This window comes from Ornithorhynchus anatinus, chromosome 4, assembly GCF_004115215.2.
Source record: "Ornithorhynchus anatinus isolate Pmale09 chromosome 4, mOrnAna1.pri.v4, whole genome shotgun sequence".
NCBI lineage: Eukaryota > Metazoa > Chordata > Mammalia > Monotremata > Ornithorhynchidae > Ornithorhynchus > Ornithorhynchus anatinus.
The window spans coordinates 78738367-78764264 of NC_041731.1; the positions used below are offsets into that span (position 1 = coordinate 78738367).

Sequence of the window (25898 nt, forward strand, 5' to 3'; positions counted from 1 at the left end):
CGGGAATGTACGTTTAAAACAGCTGGATAAACTGAAGTTAGCACTGTAAATTGGAATACTCTTAAATGATATTGGAGATCCTCCATAAAACCAAAGCCTTAAAGTGTATTTGGGTTTAAAGGAGCAATTCCTAGCACGACAAATCGGCATAGTTTCCCTCTCCTCTGATCTTCATTTCTATACCACGTATCGTCAGATCCTGAAAAACTTAAGTGCTACTTTTCATTTTTCGAACTGAACGCCAATATCTTGATGCCATTCGGGCATAGGCAGGGGAGTGTCGCGTGGTTGGATTATTTGGGACATTATCCTTCCACTTTTTTAGTAAATACACCACTCAGTGCTCAAGGTTAAAAAAAAAAGCTAGGCATTCCGTCAGCCTCCACTTCCCCCTTCACCTCCCTGTTACAGAGATGATGTGGCTTTCATGGGGGTTAGGAGGAATTTGGGAAGGGGGTGCCCAAGGCACACAGCCCCAGGATCTCAGGGAAGGGTAAAAGGGGAGAGGTGAGACTGAACTACAGCTGCTGACGATCAAAGAAGGATCAAAGAAACAGTCAACATCGCATGCTAGGAGCCAGGGCTGGGGGATGCAGCCCCTCCCCACCCCCTACTGCACACCTATTCCGAGATTTTTTTCTTAAACACCGGAGCCAAAGTCAGGCCAGGCCTTTCTCGCTTCCGGCACCGCTTTCATGCCCGTAGATAACCTCCCCCAAAATCAAATGGGGAAAACAGGGCAAGACTGACTTAAAGGAAGCCGGGCATTCGCTCTATCTTTAGACAACCAATGCAGAATTCCAATCGAAGAGAGGAGACAACTAAGAATCCGCCAGTTTAGATCTTCTTCCTCGCCGCGTGAATGTCAAATGCTTGGCTCACCCTTAGACTTCCTCTCTCGGGACCACGGACAATCAAAAATAATTTGTTCGGAGGGAGAGGGCACGATTTCAAACACACGGACTCATTTTTCCACCGGTGACTACGTATCAAAAATTCCTATAGCTATTAGGTCTAAAAAAGATATCTGCGATCCTAATAAAAAGTTAACATCTAAAATATTTGAAAATCTTTCAAATCACAAGATATACACTTTAAATATTATGCACCAAAATGTGTCCTCTCGGGTTCATATATACACGTGCCTATCTCGCGATCTCCATCCAACGCTTTGGAGGCCCCGGGAGGCCAGAGAAAATGCAAACTGTAGCAGCCTTATTCGACTAGAGTAGCCACCGGCACCGTACACCGCCAGAAGGTTTTTCTTCCGGAATGTCTGATCATGACTCACGTCCACCGTCGGAAACGTTCTGCCCGGAAGGCGCCGTATCGAGCCCCAAGAGCGTCCCGAGGTACGACTGGTCTCGGGGGTCTAGCATCTGTTCTGGCCGGACGGGATGGACTATATTTGCAGGCGGGGGAGTGAGGGTGTATTTTTCCAAAAACGCCAAATCCGACGCCCGCGGATAGTCCGAGGGTTGCGGCTGAGGAGGGAGGATACCGTGAGCGGGAGGAGGTGGGAGGCTGGTGGTATGACGCACTAAATCGGTCTGAGCGTCGGGCATCGGGACGGGTACCAGGGCCACCGGCACGCAGACTTCGGCGGGCACGTTCTCTAACAGAGTTTTGGGCTCGGACTGATAATCCTTCGGCTGCTGTGGGTACGGTTTCGTCTCTGTTCGGTAAGATTTGCCATCGGCCGTATACTCCACTGGCAAGGGGGCCAGTTTCTCCTCGGAAGCAGAAGCGAGCGTCTCGTCCGCAGATTTGATGCCGTGCACGTGGTCGATGTGGTACTTCAATTTGTCTTTCCGTTTAAACGTCGCGTTGCAGTACTGACAGTTGAAAGGCCGGGCGTCAGAATGGATAACCATGTGTTTCGTTAGAGTTTTCTTGATTCTAAAAGGTTGGTTACAAATTTGACATTTGTACGGTTTTTCACCTATGTGAGAAAAAGATGTCATTAAAAAGGGTTGAGCTATTATAAGACATCCGCCACATATAAACATTTTCATATTGTATCTCTCCTCTCCGTAATCTGATTTAATGTCTGTCTCTCCCTGTGGACTGTAAGCTCCTTGCAGGTAAGGATCGCATCTACCAACTCTGTTATACTGTACTTTTCCAAACGCTTCGTTCGGGGCTCTGCACACTGTAAGCGCTCAATAATAATGTTGGTATTTGTTAAGCGCTTACTATGCGCCGAGCACTGTTCTAAGCGCTGGGGTAGACACAGGGGAATCAGGTGGTCCCACGTGGGGCTCACAGTCTCAATCCCCATTTTACAGATGAGGGAACTGAGGCACAGAGAAGTTAAGTGACTTGCCCAGAGTCACACAGCTGACAAGTGGCCGAGCCGGCATTCGAACCCATGATCTCTGACTCCAAAGCCCGTGCTCTTTCCACTGAGCCACGCTGCTTCTCTATAAATTCCACTGATTGACTGACCGAGGTACAAAAAATATTCCAAACTTTCACATGACTGCTAAGATTTTGGGTCACTTAACGACAGCCATAAAATAAGTATCTGAGAACAGAGAATGGCCAATTCACTTAGATTCATTAAAATAATAATCATTAGGAAAGCTAAAATGAAGAAAACTTTTCTGGCCCGAAAGTATTACAATTTCACCATGTTACGTGACACTGAAAATTCCTCATAGAATCACAGAACTAGGGAATTATCTAAAAATCAGAGATTAACTAAAATGTTATCTAAAAGTTTGTTTAACTGTCACGAAAAGCAGCATGGCCTAGTGGATAGAGCACCAGCCTGGAAGTCAAAAGGACCTGTGTTCTAATAGCTGCTGTGTGACCTTGGGCAAGTCACTTAACTCCTCTGTGCCTCGGCTACCCCATCTGTAAAATGGAGTTAAAGACCGTGAGCCCCATGTGGGACAGGGACTGCGTCCAAACCGATTAGCTCGTATCTACCCCGGCGTTCAGTACGGTGCCCGGCACATAGTAAGAGCTTCACGAATATCATTTTAAAAAAAGTCACTCTATTCTCCTCCTTTCTAAAGCATCCCTCTGCCCTGCTACCATTGCGGTATTTGTTTAATGCTTACTATATGCCAAACGCCGATCTAAGCACTGGGCTAGATAAGAGATAATCAGGTCGGACGGGGCTCACATTCATTCATTCATTCATTCATTCAATCGCATTTATTGAGCGCTTACTATGTACAGAGCACTGTACTGAGTGCCTGGAATGTACATTCCAGCAACAGGGAGAGACAATCCCTGCCCAACGACGGGCTCACAGTCTAAACGGGGGCGACGGACAAGCAGTCGGGCGTCAATAGCATCGAGATTAACAGAATCAGAGATACACATCATTAACAAAATAAATAGAGTAGTAAATAATATATACACCTATGCGCAAGTGGTGTGGGAAGGGGAAGGGGGAAGAGCGGAGGGAGTAGAGGGAATGGGGAGGGGAGGAGGAGCCAAGGGAAAGGGAGGGCTCAGTCTGGGAAGGCCGCCCGGAGGAGGTGAGCGCTCAGTAGGGCTTTGAAGAGGGGAGAGAAGCGAGGCGAGGGAGGAGGGGACAAGATGGTGGAGTGCCTTAAAGCCAATGGTGAGGAATTTTTGTTTGATGTGGAGGTGGATGGGCAGCCACTGGAGTTTGGGCAGCCACTGGAGTCTTCCCAGGAGCGGGGTGACCCGTCCTGAACGTTTCGGTAGAAAAATGATCCGGGCCGCAGAGTGGAGTCGGGACTGGAGCGGGGCGAGAAAAGAGGTTGGGAGGTCGGCAAGGAGGCTGATGAAGTAATCCAGGCGGAATAGGATGAGTGACTATATTAAGGGGTAGCAGTTTGAATGGAGAGGAAAGGGTGGATTTTAGCTACGTTGGGCAGGTGGGACCGACAGGATTTAGCGATGGATAGAATATGTAGGTTGAGTGACGGAGAGGAGTCAAAGATAACACCAAGATTACGGGCTTGTGAGACAGGAAGGACGGCAGTGCCGTCTACAGTGATGGGAAAGCCATTGCCACTCATTCAAAATCTTATTTTGAAGAAGTGAAAAAGCAAATTCTGAGGACTGAGACATCGGGAAAGGAAAATGGAGTGCTTGGCCCACAGATTTTAACGGGGAAATGAAAAATCTTCATTGAAAAAATTCAAACTTTCAGTTTACCCTCTTAGTTAAAAAACACATAAGCGTATTTATTCATTTTACCTGAATGCGTCCTAAAATGCATTTCCAAACTCGATTTGCCTTTAAAAACCTTCTTACAAACTTCACATTGATGAAATGTGGCTTTGTATCTAGAAAATTAAAAAAAGTTTCAACTTAAGTCACATCCAACGGCTTTTAAAGAGGGCAGCAATGATTATTCACTGGGGAGCAGCGGTCACTTTTCTGCCATGTCCCAAGAGCGGAGAAGGGGAGGGCGGATTCTCAATGAGTTGAACTTTCATTCAGTCGGTCATATTTATTGAGCACTTACTGTGTGCAAAGTACTGTCCTGAGTGCTTAGGAGAGTACAATGTAACCATAAACAGACACATTCCCTGCCCACTTAGAGATGTTCCCTAAAGGTTTTACACCAGATGACGGTTCCACTGAAAGCAAATTCTCTGGCCAGCGACTTGGAACTTCAGGAACAAAAATAACCACGCTCCACTTGCCGCTTCTCCTCTCAGAATCGCCCCCGGAGAGTTTCCAGTCCCCTACCAGCCTCGGCTACGAGAGGGAGGGAGGAGCAGAGGCCTCCCCATTCCATTCCTAGCTTGGCCGGTGACTGGGAATGGAAGGCAACCTGCTACAAATCCAAACACATCTGGCGGGACAGCGGAGGCACGGGAGAGAGTCGAGGGCGGAGACTCAAGCTGACTGCGCGGAAGAAGGCAATGGGACACCGCTTCCGTATTTTTACCAAGAAAATTCGAAGGATACGCTATCGGAACGATTGCAGATGGAAGTGGGGTGCTCTGGGAGAGAGAAGCAGCGTGGCTCAGTGGAAGGAGCCCGGGCTTGGGAGTCAGAGGTCATGGGTTCTAATCCCGGGCTCCGCCACTCGTCAGCTGTGTGACCGTAGGCAAGTCACTTAACGTCTCCGTGCCTCAGTTCCCTCATCTGGAAAATGGGGATTAACTGTGAGCCTCACGTGGGACGGCCTGATGACCCCGTATCTCCCCCAGCGCTTAGAACAGTGCTCTGCACATAGTAAGCGCTTAACAAATACCAACATTATTATTGATTAGACACTAAGCCCGTGATTAGACTGTAAGCTCCTCAATGGGCAGGGATTGTCTCTATCTGTTGCCGAGGTGGACACTGCAAGCGCTTAGTACAGTGCTCTGCACATAGTAAGCGCTCAATAAATACTACTGAATGAATGAACGAATGTGTCCAGGGCATCGCTCTGGGTTGGAGACGACTCAATAGCGTAAGACAAGAAGCTCGCCTTCTTCCTCCAATTCTGCCACCGCTTCAGTGGATGTTGGATTTACTATTCCCTAAACGCTTGTCGGGGATCTCTCCACAACAGTCAGAATGAATGTACACCAACCAATGGCATTTATTGAACACTTACTGTGTACAAAACGCTATACTGAACGCTTGGGAGAGAAGCGGCGTGGCTTAATGGAAAGAGCCCGGGCTTGGGAGTCAGAGGTCGTGGGTTCTAATCAAGAAGCAGCGTGGCTCAGTGGAAAGAGCCCGGGCTTGGGAGTCAGAGGTCATGGATTCGAATCCCGGATCTGCCACTTGGCAGCTGTGTGACTGTGGGCAAGTCACTTCACTTCCCGGTGCCTCAGTTACCTCATCTGAAATGGGGATGAAGACCGTGAGCCTCACGTGGGACAACCTGATTACCCTGTATCTAGCCCAGCGCTTAGAACAGTGCTCCGCACATCGTAAGCGCTTAACAACGACCAACGAACGTTATTATTAATCGCGGATCCACCACTTATCAGCTGTGTGATTTTGAGCAAGTCACTTAACTTCTCTGTGCTTCAGTTACCTCATCTGATAAATGAGGATGAAGACTGGGAGCCCCACCTGGGACAAGCTGATAACCTCCGATCTCCCCCGGTGCTTAGAACAGTGCTCGGCACATAGTAAGCGCTTAACAAATACCAACATTATTATTGTAACAGAGTTGGTAGACACATACCCTGCCAACAGTGAGCTATCGTATCAGATTATGGTTCCTACCCGGTTCCTGGATCTAAGGGCTCTTGGGCTTCTAAGTATTGGAACTGTACACGTGTGGATATAGAAGATGCTCGTCAAAGCAAGGAGAGAGTATAAGGCAGAGTGCATACAATCCCACTCTATGAAGTGAGCTCTCTGCGGGCAGGGAATGTGACTGTCTCGCATCGTACTCTCACGTAATAATAATAACCGTACTCTCTTATTACGATTATTTATTTGCATTAATGTCTCCCCCCCCCCCCCCCAACCCCAGACTGTGAGCTCGTTGTGGACAGGCAATACCGCTGTTTATTGCTGTATCCTACTTTCCCAAGCGCTTAGTACAGTGCTCTGCACATAGTAAGCGTTTAATCAAAATGACCGACTGAATAACTGTGCACTTCCTGGCCATTTAAAGCTCTATTCGCCCTGCTGTCTCCCTCTAGATTATTCCCTCTAGGCAGGTAGTATGTCTATTGTTATTTTGTATCCTCCCAAGCGCTTAGTATAGTGCTCGGCACACAGTAAGTGCTCAATATATACGACTGAATGAATGATGAATATTTCCATCTCCACCTTCAGTCTTCTCCTCTCTGTTCCCTCCCATCCCCTAGCATGGAAGGGGAGGTATCTTTCAGGATGTCATCCCTCTTCCTTCCCGTCATGTTTACGCCCCTACCTATTTTGGGTTTGAAAATTATAATTGGGGGGAACTTCAGAGAAGCCAATGCTTTCTGGGACTCCTCACCTTCAGGCCACACTGAGACTCAAAAGCGCTTAGCGCTCTGCACACAGTGAGTGCTCAATAAATGCCACTGATCGATGAACTGATCCCTTTCTTCTGGTATCTGTTATGTATTTACTATGTGTTGAACAGTGTTCTACACACTGCGGTGGGCACAAGTTAGTTAGGTCAGATGCAGTCCTATTCCCTGTGGGGCTCACAGTCTAAGCAGGAGGGAGGACGGGTATTTAATCCCCATTTTACAGAGGAGGCACAGAGGAAGTGAAATGACTTGCCCAAGGTCACACAACAGACAAGTGGCGGAGTCAGGATTAGAACCCAGGTCCTTCCAACTCTCAGGCCCGTGCTCTATCCTCTAGGCCACGACAGCCTCCGGGCCTTTCCCCGTCCCGCTGCAGCCCAGTGCAACTCGGTGAGGGAACGTCTCTGACGTACGTGGCAGACCCCGGGATGGCCGGGGGAAGACGGACTGACAAGAGGGAGGTCTGAGGGACAGGGAAAGAGGATTAAGAGAAGAACTGTAAGGAATGTAGCTATGGCGGGAGAGTGAAAGCCAACGGAGAAAAGAACGAGATGGACTGACTAGGAAATGGAAGGGAAAAAAGGACAAGGGAGGGGAAGAGGATGAGGCATAGAGCAAATCAGGGAAAAGGCACGGAAGGGAAGGGAGGCTGCAAGACAGGAAATGAAAACAGAGGACAGACACTCAGTGAGATGGAATATAAGAACGGAGAAAGAAGAGGTGAATCATCAGACAGAAGAGAAGCAAGGTAAGGAAGGAGAAAGATGCGTAAGAAAGAATAGGAAGGACAAAGATGGAGATATATGAGTTGAAAGACAAGGAAAGGGAGAGAGATTGTAAAGTCGTCGTGGGCAGGGAATGTGTCTACCAACTCTGATGTACTCTTCCAAACACTGAGTACAGTGCTCTGCACACACCAGATGCTCAATAATTCCCACTGATGATGAAGGAAGAGACACAGTAAAGGAAGAAAATAAAGGCCTAAGGAGAGAAGGAAATTGAAAGGGAGAGAACTCTGCAATACAGGAAAAGAGGAGGAAGAGTCCATTGTTTTCCTCTCTCAAATGAAGACAGTTCTAAAACATAAAACTTTGGGGTGGGAAAAGGGATGACATCAACGGTTAAACGTATTTTCTTTACAGTGGACTTCTCTTCAACACATAGACGCTCCGTGATAAACGGAGGCACTGGCACAAATATCTGATTTCTGTCCAACCGAGACTATTATATCAACAAAAGTTCAAAACAGATGAAAGGTCTTTCTTCTCCAACAAAACGGCATCATCACAGTACAGATTTAAATTTGACCGTATCAAATTTTGGGAACATAGAGCAATTACTCCTGCCTCTTCTTACCTCGGATAGCTCAGACAATTGGAATTGAAAGATAACACCATTCCATCATGTTAGGCATCATTCTCGATAGCCTCCGTCCCTCAACCTTCAATCAGCAATAAAAATAGGCTAGCTCTGCGGTTCGCCTGATTTCTTTCTCGCTCTCTATACTCTGGCGTTAAAGTGCAATTAAGCCCAAAATGGCAAGCAGGAGGGAGAGAAAAAAAAGGATAATTCTACAAATTGGATAACGGATCCCTGGAAAATCAAAAATTCACTAAAAAACTGTATCTAGTTTAACAGTTGCGAAAAAACTCAAGACTGTCACTTACTTTTGCCACACCTTCTCTCCAAGGTGAACACTTTTGTAATGAACAGTGAGGTGATCCCTACGACCAAAACATTTTCCACATTCCTCACACTGATGTGCTTTTTCACCTTGAAATAAGGGCCCAGGAAAATCACGATTACTTTAAAATCTTTCAGAAATAACGGACAGAAACAAACAAGTCACATTGTAGATGAGAGACTCCAGGCAGCGTAAGAAGACATCGGAGGCACAGCCAGCTATTATTTGGTTTCTTTCCCTTCTGATCACCAATCTGAACCTCGCTCTGTGCAGACTCGTTTTCCTGTTTTATGAGTCTCCTCCCTCACCAACCGCTACGAGGGACTTTTTTGAGATCTGAAATATTTCGCAAATTAACAGGCAGGAGAACATCGTCTTACTCCTCAACTCAGGTCTTTGTCACGCCATCACGCTACATCCAGAGAAATTACTCTTAGCCCCTTTAAGGGGCTGCTCAGACACATATTCATGAAAAGGGCATGAACAATTTCAGATCTCTGTATTCTATATTTGAAAATGACTTTTCACCCTTGGGGATTTCTTGCCTTCCCAAACGAAGTGAAAGGAAAACACCAGATATCTTCAATTCCTCTGCCCACTTGTCACCTTGAAGAACAGAAGATATGGTTTTTAAAGGTTGTGTCCTCTCATTTTATGTCTCTTTCTGCTAATGCCCAATTAAGGTTGCGGGAATCTGAGGAACTGGGAATTTAGAGTCCTGGTTTTGCAGAGTCACCAGCTCGTTCTCTGCTAAGTGGTGATGACGATGAATATAACAATAATAGCGACCTACCTGATAGGGATGCTGTGAGGAATTACTACTGATCGTAGTGCACTTCATAGTTTACTTTATATTTACAATAATAATAATAATCACCTGTTCTACTGTGCTCACAGAGTTGGCTCTCTCCCATTACTCTGCTCACAGAGTTGTCTTTCTCTCTTAGCACTTCCTGAACATCAATCTGAGAGGAAAATATGAGAGAAATCCCCAGAGGTTGAAAGTTAAAAATACAGTAAGAAGATCTGAAAGTGATCAGGATACTCTTAAGGCATCTTCTTTTACACACAGATTTTTAAACACTCACGATAAGACAAAAATCTTAAACTCCTGATTAAAATAATTCCACTCTACGCTATTTACTCTTCCCCTCACTCCTCCTAAAATTCTGGTAACCCCCAACTCCAAAATGTGAAAAATCAATGTGTATTTTCCAACTACGGCATTAGCGATAGTGGAAATTTGACTGAAGGCTTCAGGGCATTCCACTGCAAATTCTAGGATACTGATCTACTTTTTCAAATACCCTACTTTTTCAAATACCACATTTAAAAGGCACACTCCATGCATCCAGGGGTGGCTTAGTAAATATACGATGAAAACATCAACGTTAATTTTCAATTCGCTTGTTTCGTATTTTCATATTGACGCCCTATGGTGTAACTTACCTGAATGTATTTTTTTGTGCTTTGTTAAATGGTCATGACGAATAAATGTTTTTCCACATTCATCACATTCATATCTCTTATCATCGTGGTGGACTCGCAAGTGAAGTCTACATGAACATATGAATATTCAGCGGATTTAAGACGGATCAAAGAGGTAAAAATAAACTGATAAACTGATGAAAGTTATTTTTTGGTTAGCTTTAAATAGAACAAAACGGTTCGTTTCACATTCATTTTTAGCATAGAGGATATTACATGAATACATTACAATTTTATTATTAATAATAATGTTGGTATTTGTTAAGCGCTTACTACGTGCAGAGCACCGTTCTAAGCGCTGGGGTAGATACAGGGTAATCAGGTTGTCCCACGTGAGGCTCACAGTCTTGATCCCCATTTTCCAGATGAGGTCACTGAGGCCCAGAGAAGTTAAGTGACCTGCCCACAGTCACCCAGCTGACAAATGGCGGAGCCGGGATTCAAACCCATGACCTCTGACTCCCAAGCCCGGGCTCTTTCCACTGAGCTTTCCACAGTAGGGGCCCAGTATTTTAGTGGCTTAATTTTAGTGGCCTAATGTATAAAGAGCATGAATACATTTGCAACTCAAACTATGGAATACATGTTTTATGTTATTCTAAAATCAGACTGCAAGACTGTTAAGAAAAAACTGGGGTTTTGGAAAAAAAAGATGAGGAAACCGGCATGTAAGTCCAAAATAATTGAAGTGATACAACTTACTCTTCTAGATGAGTAAAATGAATGAAATGCAGAGTTAAAGTTAATAACTGAAAATTCTCAGGCTTAGAGGTTTTCAAATACGCAATGTAACTTAGGGGAAAGAGCCTGGGACTAGAAATCAGGAGATCCAGTTCCAGCCCCAGCTCTGCCCCTGCTGAATCACCTTGGTTAAGTCATTTAACCTCTCTGAGCCTTAGTTTCCTCATCTTTAAAATGGGGATAAGTTGCCGCACTCCCTCCCTCTTTAGACTGCGAACCTCATGTGGGACAGAAACCGTGTTGTGATATAATAATCCTGTATCTACTCTGGTACTTAGTAGGGAGTAAACACCTAACAAATACCACTAAAAAACTGGTTAAAAAAAAAAAAAAATCAATGCTTATTTCTCCTATTATTCTTTTCCTCCAACCATTTATAAAAGTTGCCCCCTTTGCAAGTTTAAATTGCATATGGGATCGTTAAATACAGAACATGAAAATGCAAAGTTAACTGATCATTTAAGAAACAGAATTTCTGATATTAATCTTAAAATGAAGATTTTCCCAAGTATTCAGGATATGGTAATGATAATAATTGCCAAACATTGTACTAAGCACTGGGGCAGGAACAAGACAATCAGGTCCCCAGTGGGGCTCACAGCCCAAGTAGGAGCACAGGTACTGAATTCCCATTTTGCAGATGAGGGAACTGAGGCACAGTGAAATTAAGTGACTTGCCCAAGGTCACACAGCAGGCATATGGTGGAGCCGGAATTAGAACCCGGGTCTTCTGACTCCCAGGCCCATTTTATTTCCACTGGGCCTCACTGCCTCTGTGTATGCATTTTCAAACACCACTTTACTTAACAAGAGGCTTAAAAAAAAACCCAACAAAAACCTTCACGTATTCCGACTGAAAGGTTTTCAATATTAAATCCACTTGTATCTGAACATTAACACAATGTACATATCATCATCCCAATGTCCTACCCATTTGTAGATATACTATCTGATAATACGAGCCCAACACTCATTAAGTTTTGTTGAAAGGGGTCAGGCTACGCTTGATAAAATTTAATTACCTGTAGGAACTTCCATGTCGAAAACTCTGCCCGCAGATGCTACAAAGATGAGGTTTTTCACCACTGTGAATTCTCAGGTGCTCTTTCAAAGTTGTTCTGTGTTCAAACAGAGGCCAAAAAATTTAGGAAGCATTACCGATCAACTTATAACTCCTAGTACTGATATGATCGATATATTAAGTACAGAAGAGGATATTGTAAATCAATCAGTAGTATTTACTGAGCGCTTAGTGTGTGCAGAGCACTGTACTAAGCACTTGGGAGAGTAAAATAGAATTAACGGACAATAGACAGTAAAGAACCTCAGATATATGAACAATCAATAACATACCTACTCTGTGCATAGTGCTGTGCTAAGAACTTGGGAGAGAACAATAGAATTAATAAACATAATCCTTGAGTTTACAAATCTAGGGGAAGGGACAGATGTTCAAATAAATTACAGGTAGGAATATGCACATAAGTGTGATGGAAGGGGTGAAAATATCCAAGTGCTCGGGTGGTAGGGAAGTGCCAGAGTTGCCCTTGAAGGAGATCTGGGGGGGCAGAGATGAGAGATCAACCAGGGACTAGGTCATTAATACGTTCCCCAAAAGTCATGAATTGAAAAACTGAAATTTAATTCACACTGGACTACAGATTGACTTTTCAGACCTTCGGCATAGCCGAAATCTGATCGCAGCCCTAACACTCCGTCAATTCTCAGACCATCAACCCTGGATCACTTCCACAGTGTGCTTCCTCTGCTCTTGTGCATGAGCTGCGAAGCACTGCCAGAGGAAATACAAATACACCCTCATCTGAAATTCACCCTCACCTACTCGAACTCTGCTCTCTCCTCGGCTCAGCATCAGTATTGCCTCATCCTTAACCCTCTTGCCCACTGCCCTTGCCAAATGTTTCGGATTTTGAACTCCCTTCTCAAGCCTGGCTCCTCACCCCCATCTCTTTCTGCCCCATTGATCTTGACAGGTTTCATCAATAAAATAAAAACCATCAGGTATGATCTCCCTAAAAATCTCCTCGTTCCTCTTGTTTTAATGCTATTTGTTAAGCACTTACTATGTGCTGAGCACTGTTCTAAGCGTTGGGGTAGATACAAGTTAATCAGGTCAAACACAATCCATGTCTCATATAGGGCTCACAGTCTCAGTCCCAATCCCCTCCTGCTCCCCTTTTGACACTCATTCATTTATTCATTCATATTTATTGAGCGCTAAGCACTTGGAAAGTACAATTGGGCAACAGATAGAGACAATCCCTACCCAACAAAGGGCTCACAGTCTAGAAGGGGGAGACAGACAACAAAACAAGCAGACAGGCATCAAAATAGATGAATAGAATTATAGATACATACACACTATTAATTAGGTAAATAAAATAATAAATATGTATAAATATACACAAGTGCTGCGGGGAGGGGAAGGGGGTAGAGCCGAGGGAGGGAGTGGGGGCGATGGGGAGGGGAGGAGGAGCAGAGGAAAAGGGGGTTCGGTCTGGGAAGGCCTCCTGGAGGAGGTGAGCTCTCAGTAGGGCTTTAAAGGGGGGAAGAGAGTTCGATTGGCAGATGTGAGGAGGGAGGGCGTTCCAGGCCTCTGGACATGGGCTAGGGATCGATGGGGGACGGGCAAGATCAAGACAGTGAGGAGGTTAGCGGCCGAGGAGTGGAGTGCGTGGCCTGGGCCGTAGCACTCCCATCCTTCCAGCAGTATCTCAAGGAAAGAGTTACCTTAGCAAAACACTTGTCCCTTCCTTCCTTCCATCCCTGATTGCCTCCTTTAACCTTCCCCACTTTCAAACATGCCTATATCCCCTACCCTAAAACAACCTCGACCCCCGTGTCTTCCTCTAGTTATCACCCCAATTCCCTCCTACCTTTCCTTTCCAAAGCAGCACGTCCTACTGGATAGAGCACAGGCCTGGGAGTCGGAAGGACTCCTATCCCGGCTCCGCCACTCATCTGCTGCGAGACCCTGGGCAACTCACTTCCCAGTGCCTCAGCTACGTCATCTGTAGAATGGGGATCAAGACTGTGAGCCCCATGAGAGGCGGGGACTGTGTTCAACCTGATTAGCTTGTATCTATCCCAGTGTTCGGAACAGTGTCTGCCGCATAGTAAGCGCTTAACAAATACCATCATCATCATCGTCAAACTCCTTGAGTGAGTGATCTCCAGTCCCAGGGAGGGAGAACAGAATGGGTAGAAGAGAGGGTATTCAGGGAAGGCTTCTTGGAAGAGATGATTTCAGTCAGGCTTTGAAGGCTCGTGCTTCAAAATACCATTATTACTAATACATGGGCCAGGTTTAGGCTTCATTCTACCTCGCAATTCTCACCAAGTGGGAAGAGAGTCGTTAGCTAAGAGGTAGTTTTTCAGGGACAGAGAAGGGAAACAAGCTAATTCAAGCCAACTAATTTATTAGCGTTTGTGCAAAAATGTTAATGAAGCTGGACTCATTTACAGGAGCCCATTCTCTTTCCTACACTGGGATGGAAGGAAGTTAATCACGGCTTCACGGCTTTCCAGAGCTCTTATACAAAGCTGATTACCACGACTTGAACGGAGCTCAATCAGCGCCTCGATCTTCCGGATCCTCAAAAGAGATATTTTACCCGATTTTAAGATTGTTACATCTTAACAATTACCACCGTGATCACCTCTGTCATTTTCACAGATTTGATGTTGGTATTCTGTCCTTAGACCAATCACTCACCTTTCTCTCACTGATTTTCCACAAATAAAACAAGTCCATTTCCTCTTGCCGCCATGAGTACATTCTATATGGCGTTTCAGATTTCCAGTGTCATTGAACTGGCGCCCACAGATATCACATGGAAATGGTCCTAAACGAAGGGGAAATGAGTTTAAATCGTTTAGCTTTAAACATTAAAAGTTAAACCCCGCTGTGCATATGTGGGCTAGAGCACACTTTATCTACGGAAAAATCATTCAACAATGCAATTCACATGATTTGTATTAGATATCAAGGTTTCCAAGTACAATAAATCAGTACAAATCATTTCTGCTGAAGATATTTGATAGTATGCATGGAATATACAGAAAATTCAGCATCTTGCTTAAGTATTTTGAATATTAACTACTTTTCAGAAAGTTGAAGGAAATACTCTTAGAATCTCCACTTTAGTACTTTCTATTTTCCATGACTACCTTTGCTAGTCCAAGTTTATCTTGGAAGCAGTGGGCCAAGTGGAAAAGCGCACAGGCCTGGGAGTCAGAGGGGACAGAGGGGTAAGGAGTAAGGGACGGGGAAGAAAGAGTTCTTTAAATTCATTCTATCTGCAATCAATTGGATTAGTTTACAGTCTTAGTTATGTACTAGTCACATCTCACTGGATAGTAGACCCGAAGACAAGGCAGGTGAATTTTCGAGCAATAAGTCCTGGAGGCAGGGTTTCAAGGGAAGGTATTTAGTTTTCATGGAAGGGGTGAGGGATGTCCCGGATTGGGAAGGATACCCTGAAACGGGAATTCTAAGGAGGAGAATCTTCAGGTGGAGTAAGTGTCCTACAGAGGGATGTAACTAAGTACATGAGGGACTGAAAACATAAATTTCCGGCTAGGAACTCTGTGTACTTCAAAAGGGGTGGAAGGTGATATCGGTGGCCAGAGAGGGGCCTATTTTTGCACAGCAGAATAATAATAATAATAATAATAATGTTGGTATTTGTTAAGCGCTTACTATGCGCAGAGCACTGCTCTATGCGCTGGGGTGGACACAGGGGAATCAAGTTGCCCCACGTGGGGCTCCCAGTCTTAATCCCGATTTTCCAGATGAGGTAACTGAGGCACGGAGAAGTTAAGTGACTTGCCCACAGTCACACAGCTGACAAGTGGCAGAGACGGGATGACCAGAATTAGGAAGATTATCATGAGAGAGATGACAGGGTTTAACAAATGTCAACATAGGATATCAAACAGTACATAATAATAATAACAAGGATGGTATTTGTTAAGCGCTTACTATGGGCAGAGCACTGTTCTAAGCGCTGGGGGAGATACAGGGTCATCAGGTTGTCCCCCGTGAGGCTCACTGTCTTCATCCCCATTTTACAGATGAGGTCCCTGGGGCACAGAGAAGCTCAGTGACTTGCCCACAGTCACACAGCTCACAAGTGGCGGAGCCGACATTCGAACCCATGACCTCTGACTCCCAAGCCCGGGCTCTTGCCACTGAGCCACGCTGCTTCTCCGACCACCCTCCCTCCCACCTTTAAAACCCTACCGAAAACATCTCCTCCAAGAAGCCTTCCCTGAGTTAGCTATAATTATAAAATCTAAGCACTTGCTGTGCACCGTACGAAGCTCTGGGAGAGAATACTGAGGTGGGAATTAGAAACGGTCCCTAACCCTCAAAGGAGTGACTTCTTTCAGTCTTTTGGTTAGAAGCCATACGGTTCTAAGTGAATTGCTCTAAAAGAACCCCGTGTAATTGCCACAATTTGATTCAATTCCTCCGATCCATTTCCTAGCAAGAAACCTAGTTCGACGAAGGGATTTCTCCATCATCTTCCTCAGTAAAGACGGAAGGGTCTGTTGTCTGTCTCCTTTTCATTCTTCCTCATGCCCGGGACCACTCGAGTCCTTCTCTTCCCCGCCCCAAACGGTGAGAGCCAAACCCCGGACCTCATGGGAGAGGAAGGCAAGTACGACTTGTGAGCCGCCCCGAGAGAACTTCCACCATACCAGCATCTCTGGAATCCACAGGTGGCCTGGATTGTCTCCCTCCACCCGCCCAGTGCTGCGGGAGCCAAGGCCGCCTTCCCAACTTTTCAAACGGGAGACTTTGATCTCCAACCACTGTGGCCCGGACCAGTACGTAGCCTGAGGATTGCTCCTCCTAGCCCTGTTTTCATCCCATTATTTAAAGCTCACCTCCTCCGAGAGGCCTTCCCAGACTGAGCTCCCCTTTTCCCTCTGCTCCCTCTACCCCCACCCCCTTCACCTCCCCTCACCTAAGCCCTCTCTTCCTCCCTTTCCCTCTGCTCCTCCCCCTCTCCCGTCCCCTCCCCTCAGCACTGTGCTCGTCCGCTCAACCGTATATATCTTCATCACCCTATTTCTTTTGTTTAATGAGATGTACATCACCCTGATTCTATTTATTTGCTATTGTTTTCATGAGACGTTCTTCCCCTCGACCCTATTTATCGCCATCGTTCTCGTCTGTCCGTCTCCCCCGATTAGACCGTGAGCCCGTCAAAGGGTAGGGACTGTCTCTATCTGTGGCCGCTTTGCACGTTCCAAGCTCTGCACATAGTAAGCACTCGGTAAATGCCATGAATAATGTCGTCTTGAAATTGTTGAATTTTAACGTGTTCTGATTGAAATACTCCCAGAGTCCCATTTTAAGCCCATAATTGTCAAATGGTCTCATCAATTCCCTAGCCAGCTCTCTAATATTTTAGTATCCACTTTGATATCTTCCAACTCCTTTTGGGCTCATCTAATTTGCCCTGGACCACGCCACTCTGTAAAGAGCTTCCTGATCTCCTCACTTTGTGAAAGGGTATATTTTTCTCCCCGAAGTCCTCTTTTATCCTGCCAGTTAGTCGTGTCCTGAGGAAAGAGTGTTTTAAGGTAAAGGGGGGAGTTCTTCTAAAAGAGAAGAAAAAGTATGCTGGAGGGTCTCCTTGGATGAAAAGTGTACGAGGTATGGGGGTTCACCTAGACCCAAGGAGGGGGAAAAAAAAATCTGCAAACGGAGGCTTTTTCTGGGAAGGGTCAAGAGTGATCCAAGACAGTGGCTGCATGGAGATTTACGACCCGCCAGAGGGAGACGAGCGTGGCCTAACCTGGAGTGCAGAGATTAATTCACGGGCAAAGGATCTGTAGAGAGATAAATGACCGTGTCCTTTTTCCTTCCCCCCGCCTCATCTCTCACCCTTCCTGGACTCCCTCTTCCACTTTCGTGCATCGCGAGAGAGATGGCAGGGTTCTACGAATGGCAACACGGGATACCCAACACTCGATCAGACCATCCTCTCCCCCCATCTTTAAGGCCCAACTGAAATCGCCTCCTCCGAGCGCCTTCCTCGGGTTAGTTGTAATAATAAAATGCGAGCACGTACTAGACCGTAAGCTCACCGCGGGCGGGAACGGGTCTCCCAACTTTGTTCCGCTGTACTCTTCCAAGCACTTAGTACGGTGCTCTGCACACAGTAAGTGCTCGATAAATACGACGGCCCGACTGCCCAAAAGCCACCGTCTGGGGTCCTTTCGGGCCTGATGGGAAACTCTCAGGTGTTTTCAGAGACCTGGAATTGACAGCTCTGACAACCACCGGGGGCAAAAGCCTCCACCGACTTGGAGCGGGCACCTGGGTGGACAAGCGCGGCTTACGTACCGAGGTGGAACTTCTCTTGGTGCTTTAATCGCGCAAACCGAGATCTGAAGTGCTCTTCGCAATAGGTACACTTGAAAGGTTTGTTCTGAGTGTGAAGAATCATATGTTCCTCTAAGTGTGGTCTTCGGGTGAAAGACTTCTTACAAATCTAAATGACAAATTCACAGATGAGGAAGGGGGCATTTTAAACTCATCATCGGGACGACGAAAACCGATCGAGACAGAACCGAGCGAAACAGTCGAGGTGGCTAACCCAGTTCTCTCCGCCTCAAACCGACTCTTGACCGCCGGCTTCAGTGGTCTCCATCGACCACCTTCCCGCTGCTGACTCTTCTCATCTCTGGCCCCTTGTCCGCGATCTAGCCCGTACCCGACACTCCTTCCTGCCTTCAAATCTGCCGGACCGCATCGCTCCCCAGCTGTAAAGGACTCCCGAAAGTTCACCTCCTCTAGGAGACATTCCCCAACTAATTTCCACCACCCCTAGTTCAACAGTCCTCTTTAGCATTGAATTATTTAATCGCTTTAGGTATTTATTTTTGCCGTAATGCTTTTCTAATATGCTGATTCTATTTCTGTTCTATTAGAGAAGCAGCGTGGCTCAGTGGAAAGAGCGTGGGCTTTGGAGTCCGCGGTCGTGAGTTCCAATCCCGGCTCCGCCACCTGTCGGCCGTGTGACCGTGGGCGAGTCACTTCACTTCCCTGGGCCTCAGTTCCCTCATCTGTAAAATGGGGATGAAGACTGTGAGCCTCACGTGGGACCACCTCATTCCCCTGTATCTACCCCAGCGCTTAGAACAGTGCTCTGCACACAGTAAGCGCTTAATACCAACATTATTATGCTCATCGCGGGCAGGGAACGTGTCTGTTACATTGTACTCACTTGAGTACAGTGAGCGCTCAATAAATACAACCGACTGACCTCTTCTTTAAGGCTAACGGACAGTGTTAACTCTTCCTCCGCTCCTCCCTCCCCGTTGCTCTGGGTGTGTTGATATAATAATAATAATAACGTGGGTATTTGTTAAGCGCTTACTATGTGCAGAGCACTGTTCTCAACGCTGGGGGAGATACAGGGTCATCGGGTTGTCCCACGTGAGGCTCACAGTCTTCATCCCCATTTTACAGATGAGGGAACTGAGGTCCAGAGAAGGTAAGTGACTCGCCCACGGTCACACAGCTGACAAGTGGCGGAGCCGGGATTCGAACCCATGACCTGCGACCCCCCCCCCCAAGCCCGGGCTCTTTCCGCTGAGCCACGCTGCTTCTCTGGTAAATGATACGAAATTACCAGTGCAGACCGCAGAAACCGAGGCTCAAATACTAGGTGAGGCCTTGGTTTTGCTGCCAACGGGAAATCCACAGGGATGGGTGACGGCATTTTCAGGCCCTAGTAATAACTAAGGACTGATAATAGCTAATGATAAGTGCTCCGCACACATTTAAGCGCTCAATAAAGAAGCAGCCAAAGAAGCAGCGTGGCTCACTGGAAAGAGCACGGGCTTTGGAGTCAGAGGTCATGGGTTCGAACCCCAGCTCTGCCACTTGTCGGCTGTGTGACTCTGGGCGAGTCACTTCACTTCTCGGTGCCTCAGTTCCCTCATCTGTAAAATGGGGACGAAGACCGTGAGCCCCACGTGGGACAACCTGATTCCCCTGTGTCTACCCCAGCGCTTAGGACAGTGCTCGGCACGTAGTAAGCGCTTAACAAAAAAAAATAAATAAATATGAGTTGAGCAGAGGCGTGGCTCAGTGGAAAGAGCCCAGGCTCGGGAGTCAGAGGTCATGGGTTCTAATGCGGCTCCGCCGCTTGCCAACTGTGTGCCTTTGGACAAGTCACCTCACTTCTCGGTGCCTCAGTTCCCTCATCTGTAAAATGGGGATTAACCGTGAGCCTCACGTGGGACGACCCGATGCCCCTGTCTCTCCCCCAGCGCTTAGAACGGTGCTCTGCACATAGTAAGCGCTTAACAAATACCAACATCATTATTATTATTATTCTCTGTGCCTCAGTTCCCTCATCTGTAAGATGGGGATGAAGACTGTGAGCCCCACGTGGGACAACCTGATCACCTTGCATCCCCCAGCACTGACAATAGTGCTTTGCACATAGTAAGCGCTTAACAAATACCACCATTTATTTTATTTGTTTTTATTTGAGTGAACTAATTTAAAAACTGGCATTTTTAGGTAGTATATCTAGAAGTAGTGTTATTGTAACAAAATAAACATTTCACTGTGTGTGTGTGTATATATATAGATATACACATTTTTCAGTTTGGGATATATATATTTTTACACTCATTCCCAAACTGAAAAATTTATTAGAAGCAGCGTGGCTCAGTGGAAAGAGCACTGGCTTAGGAGTCAGAGGTCATGGGTTCTAATCCCAGCTCCGCCACCTGTCAGCTGTGTGACTTTGGGCAAATCACTTCACTTGTCGGTGCCTCAGTGACCGCATCTGGAAAATGGGGATGAAGACTGTGAGCCTCACGTGGGACAACCCGATGGCCCCGTACCTCCCCCAGCGCTTGGAACAGTGCTCGGCACATAGTAAGCGCTTACCAAATACCAACGTTATTGTTCTTATTCTTAGTGAATAGTGCTTAGTGAGAAGCAGCGTGGCTCAGTGGAAAGAGCACGGGCTTTGGGGTCAGGGGTCATGAGTTCGAATCCCAGCTCTGCCACTCGTCAGCTGTGTGACTGTGGGCGAGTCACTTCACTTCTCCGTGCCTCAGTCACCTCACCTGTAAAATGGGGATGAAGACCGTGAGCCCCACGTGGGACAACCTGATTCCCCTGTGCCTACCCCGGCGCTTAGAACGGTGCTCTGCACAGAGTAAGCGCTTAACAGATACCAACATTATTATTATTATTATTGTTAGTGGGCAACTTGAAAATAAAATCCAAATTTCTGGCCAGTAGGTGGCACAATATTAACAGGAAAATGGACCAAAAAGTTAAAGCTAAGCAATTTCCCGTTAGAATTTGTATAGAAAGAGATGATAATAATGATATAGTATTTGTTAAGCACTTTACTATGTGCCAAGGACTGCTCTAAGCGCTGGATGAGTTGCTGTTCTTCACTTACTTCAGTTAATCCACGCCCAAAAGCGTGGCTCAGTGAAAGAGCCCGGGTTTGGGAGCCCGAGGTCATGGGTTCGGATCCCAGCTCTGCCGCTGTCAGCTGTGTGACCGCGGGCGAGTCGCTTCACTTCTCTGTGCCTCGGTTCCCTCATCTGGAAAATGGGGACGAAGACTGGGAGCCTCACGTGGGACGACCTGATTCCCCTGTATCGCCCCCAGCGCTCAGAACAGTGCTCGGCACATAGTAAGCGCTTCGCAAATACTAACATCATTATTGAGAAGCAACGTGACTCGGTGGAAAGAGCCCGGGCTCGGGGGTCAGAGGTCATGGGTTCGAATCCCGGCTCGGCCACTCGTCAGCTGTGTGACTGTGGGCGAGTCACTTCACTTCTCGGTGCCACAGTCCCCTCATCTGTAAAAGGGGGATGAAGACCGTGAGCCTCACGTGGGACCACCCGATGACCCCGCATCTACCCCAGCGCTTAGAACAGTGCTCTGCACAGAGCGAGCGCTTAACAAATGCCAACATTATTGTCATTAATCACTGGACAAGCTTCTCTTTCATTAATGTACACCACGTTCCCATACAACACGAGAATTACATTCTCGCAGACTCTTGCGCTACGGAAAACTCACAGTTCCAGCACTGACGGTGCCCGACTGCACACACGCACACAACCACCGTGTGGGACGGGGGCCGTGTCTGACCTGGAGATCTTACATCAACCCCAGCGCTTAGCACAGTGCCTGGTACCCAGTGAGCACCTAATTAGTAACACACAAAAAAATCCAAAGCTTCTTCCGACACTCCACCCCACTGCATCCAGAGAGATGCCCAATGTCGGAAGAAGGGATCTTAATTAGGGAAGCAGCGTGGCTCGGTGGAAAGAGCCCGGGCTTGGGAGTCAGGGGTCATGGGTTCGAATCCCGGCTCTGCCACCCGTCGGCTGTGTGACTTTGGGCGAGTCACTTCACTTCCTCGGTGCCTCAGTTCCCTCATCTGGAAAATGGGGATGAAGGCTGGGAGCCTCACGTGGGACAATCTGATGACCCTGCATCTACCCCAGCGCTTAGAACAGTGCCCGGCACATAGTAAGCGCTTAACAGATACCAACATTATTATTAGGATTTTTATTATTATTATTATTATTAATTCCGTCACTGAGATCCTTCCAACGCCTGTAGTGAAAATCACGTGTTCTTGGAGAACTGAGTACCCACTACTAACTCTGCTAGGTTGCCCTCTGCCAAGCACTTCGCAGAGTGTGCTGCACCCAGTAAGCGCTCAGGAAATACCACCCATTGACTGATCACTACTAGTAAACTGCCATCATTTCCAATAAAAAGAAAAACAGAGCCCACTTCTTACGTCGCATCGCCAACCTTCACTTTTAGTCTTCTTGATAGAAAGGAATTCTTGTACATTTTCTGGATGAAATCTAAAAGGAAATTTGGGATGGATTACTTTCTTACCCGTCATGCATTTTCCCAAACGTTTTAAGAATCTAGCACTGCTTACCCTCAAAGGGTTATACATACAACCCTCTAGACCGTGAGCTCGTCGCGGGCAGGAATGTGTTTGTTTGCTGTTGTACCGTACTACTCTCCCGAGCGCTTAGTACAGTGCTCTGCACCCGGTGAGCGCTCAATAAACAGGACTGAATCGATTCTCGTACGACGTCGGGGTTGCCGCTGAACAACTCCACCTACGGAAGCCTGTGCCTCAGCTCCCTCGTCTGGAAAATGGGGATTAGGACCGTGAGCCCCACGTGGGGCAACCTGATCACCCTGTATCTACCCCAGCGCTTAGAACGGTGCTTTGCACACAGTAAGCGCTTAAATACCGTCATTATTATGGCTATATGGTCCTTTACACCTAATCCTACAACACCTGAACGTGCCCAGCCATTTCTCCTAACACCGCACCGTGTTTTCTATCCGGACCGACGTGAGTTATCGGAAAACTCCTTCCTACTCCTATAGAAGAGCTGAGAGAGCTTCGCTCACTGGAACTGAAGGAGAATAAAAACATAACTGACTTGGCACGGCTGACTTTCTCATCTTTTAAAATTCCAACAAAAAGAGAAATACACCACATAAGGTGTTGGGGAGCGGGGGACGGGAAAGGGAAAGGAGAGGATACGATGGAGACCGAGAGAAGACGTCGGGTCCAAAAGACATGAACGGAAACCAAAAATAATTCTAAAAATGAAGTCTTTGGAGAAATTTACAGTTCATAAAACAACCCGGCCAGGAGTTGATACGGTGAATACAAGAGTAAGGTAATATACTTCCTTTCAATCATAGCGGATTCGGTCTCAGCAAAAATAAAACAAACATCTTGGGGGTTCTTTGTTTTGAATAAATATTAACTGATACTGAACGTAGGTTCTAGGTATCTATTTACAGTGAACACAGGAATACAAATACATTTGTATTCTCTGCCAAGCAAAGTGTGCATTATCTACTTGAAAAAAACTATTGGGGTTCTCTTGTTTCTCTATACAGATATCATTTAGAAGAGTCAGTACAAGCACGGCGTGGACGCAATACGACACTCACCTCTGGACGTGCTTGGCTAAAGTCTTTTTGCTTGCGTGAAGTTTATTACAGAAGGGACATTTGTGCTCTTTCTTATGAAATTCCTTGTCGTTATTGTGTTTCTTCCTGTGAACCGTTAGGTTGGATTTTGTTGAGTAGCGCTGGTGACAAATATCGCATTCAAAGGGCTTCTCGCCCGTGTGTACCCGGGTGTGACTCTCATATTTCCCTGTGGGAGAAGAGACTAGAATGAGCTCAGGTGCAACAACCCAGTTGTTTCCTGGGGGTGGGGATACATAAATTACCCAAGATAACGTTGCGTCCTTGTCGACAGTCACCTTTAAGTTTAACAACCCTCAAAAGCCCAAGATTATGACCATAAAAAGTCACTCCGGGTCACTCGCTTGAAAACCACCCAAGTTCAAGTGTCACCGCGTGACAGCGCCTATTTTGTTAGAAAATTCTCCATAACCAACAGAAAAAGAAAAATCAAAAGCCAAGGGATGAAACGCAACCCTAAAATATCGAAAACCAACCGGGAGCGATAGTTCCGCTCGGCGGTTCGGGTTAAATCTCTGCTTTAATATCTGATTTAGCGTTAACATCATTCATTCATTAGTATTTATTGAGCGCTTACTATGTGCAGAGCACTGTACTAAGCGCTTGGAACGGACAGATCGGCAACAGATAGGGACAGTCCCTGCCCGCTGACGGGCTTACGGTCTAATCGAGCGCTTACTGCGGGCAGCGAGCACTGTGCTAAGCGCTTGGGAGGGTGACAATATAACGGAGTCGGCAGACGCGTTCCCTGCTCCCAAGAAGCTCACGGTCTAGAGGGGGAGACAGACGTTAAAATAAATTACGGATCTGTGCCGTGGGGCCGGGGGTGGGGTGAGGAAAGGGTACAAATCCACGTGCAAGGGCGACGTAGTGCAAGGGTTGATGCCAGCCATGCCTATTTAAAAGACATGTTGGAGATTTTCTTGTTTCGTTCCCCCCTTTTGCCTAGTTATGTTGGGTTTTACTGCTGATTGTAATAGGAAAAAGATCTATATTTACCTATCTGACTTATCTCTGTCCCACAGGACAGGAAGCCAAGTGAACATTTTTGCATTTTAAGTTGCTTTATCCAGTCTGCTAGGGGCATCTTCATCCATTCATTCAATAGTATTTATTGAGCGCTTACTACGTGCAGAGCACCGTACTCAGCGCTTGGAATGGACAGATCGGCAACAGAGAGAGACGGTCCCCGCCCTTTGACGGGCTTACGGTCTAATCGGGGGAGACGGGCAGCCGAGAGCAATGGCAAACAAGAAGTCGGGAAACAAAAAGAAATAATGATAATAATAATGATAATGTTGGCATTTGTTAGGCGCCTACTATGTGCAGAGCACTGTTCTAAGCGCTAGGGTAGATACAGGGTCATCGGGTTGTCCCACGTGAGGCTCGCGGCCTTAATCTCCTTTTACAGGTGAGGCACAGAGAAGTGAAGTGACTCGCCCACAGTCGCACAGCTGACAGGTGGCAGAGCCGACATTCGAACCCACGACCTCTGACTCCCCAGCCCGGGCCCTTGCCACTGAGCCACGCTGAAAGGAACTGAACCCACTTCTTCCTATTTTGAAGGGTAGCTCATCTCTCTGGACTGTTAGCTTGCTGCGGGCAGGGAACGCGTCTACCAACTCTGTTGCACTGTACTCTTCCAAGTGCTTAGTACAGTGCTCTGCACATAGTAAGCGCTGAATAAGCACCACTGATTGATTGATCCATCTCTGCCCTCGAGACTGTAAGCTCCTTACGGGCAGGGATCATATCTACCTCCTCCATCACACCGTGGCACAATGGATAGAGCACGGGCCTGGGGGTCGGAAGGTCATGGGTTCTAATCCCGGCTCCCCCACGTGACCGCTGAGCCACCGTGGGCAAATCACTTCACTTCTCTGGGCCTCGGTTCTCTCATCTGTAAAATGGGGATTGAGGCTGTGAGCCCCATTTGGGACAGGGACTGTGTCCACCCCGATTTGCTTGTAACCACCCCAGCGCTTAGCACGGTGTCTGG

The 25898-nt window shown here is 46.7% G+C and overlaps 1 protein-coding gene across 1 annotated transcript in view; it reads right to left on the reverse strand.

Moving 5' to 3' along the window:
* Window positions 1-1039: 1039 nt before the first annotated feature.
* ZBTB41 (zinc finger and BTB domain containing 41) overlaps window positions 1040-25898 on the reverse strand; it is a 40407-nt gene continuing 15548 nt past the window's right edge. The window contains exons 3-11 of the mRNA XM_029064049.1: window positions 23861-24068; window positions 22668-22737; window positions 18212-18359; window positions 14564-14693; window positions 11850-11945; window positions 10048-10154; window positions 8582-8687; window positions 4186-4274; window positions 1040-1942 (exon numbers count right to left, since the gene is read on the reverse strand). Coding sequence (XP_028919882.1) covers window positions 1281-1942; window positions 4186-4274; window positions 8582-8687; window positions 10048-10154; window positions 11850-11945; window positions 14564-14693; window positions 18212-18359; window positions 22668-22737; window positions 23861-24068 — 1616 coding nt within the window. The 3' untranslated portion in view covers window positions 1040-1280. The remainder of the gene's footprint in view (window positions 1943-4185; window positions 4275-8581; window positions 8688-10047; window positions 10155-11849; window positions 11946-14563; window positions 14694-18211; window positions 18360-22667; window positions 22738-23860; window positions 24069-25898) is intronic.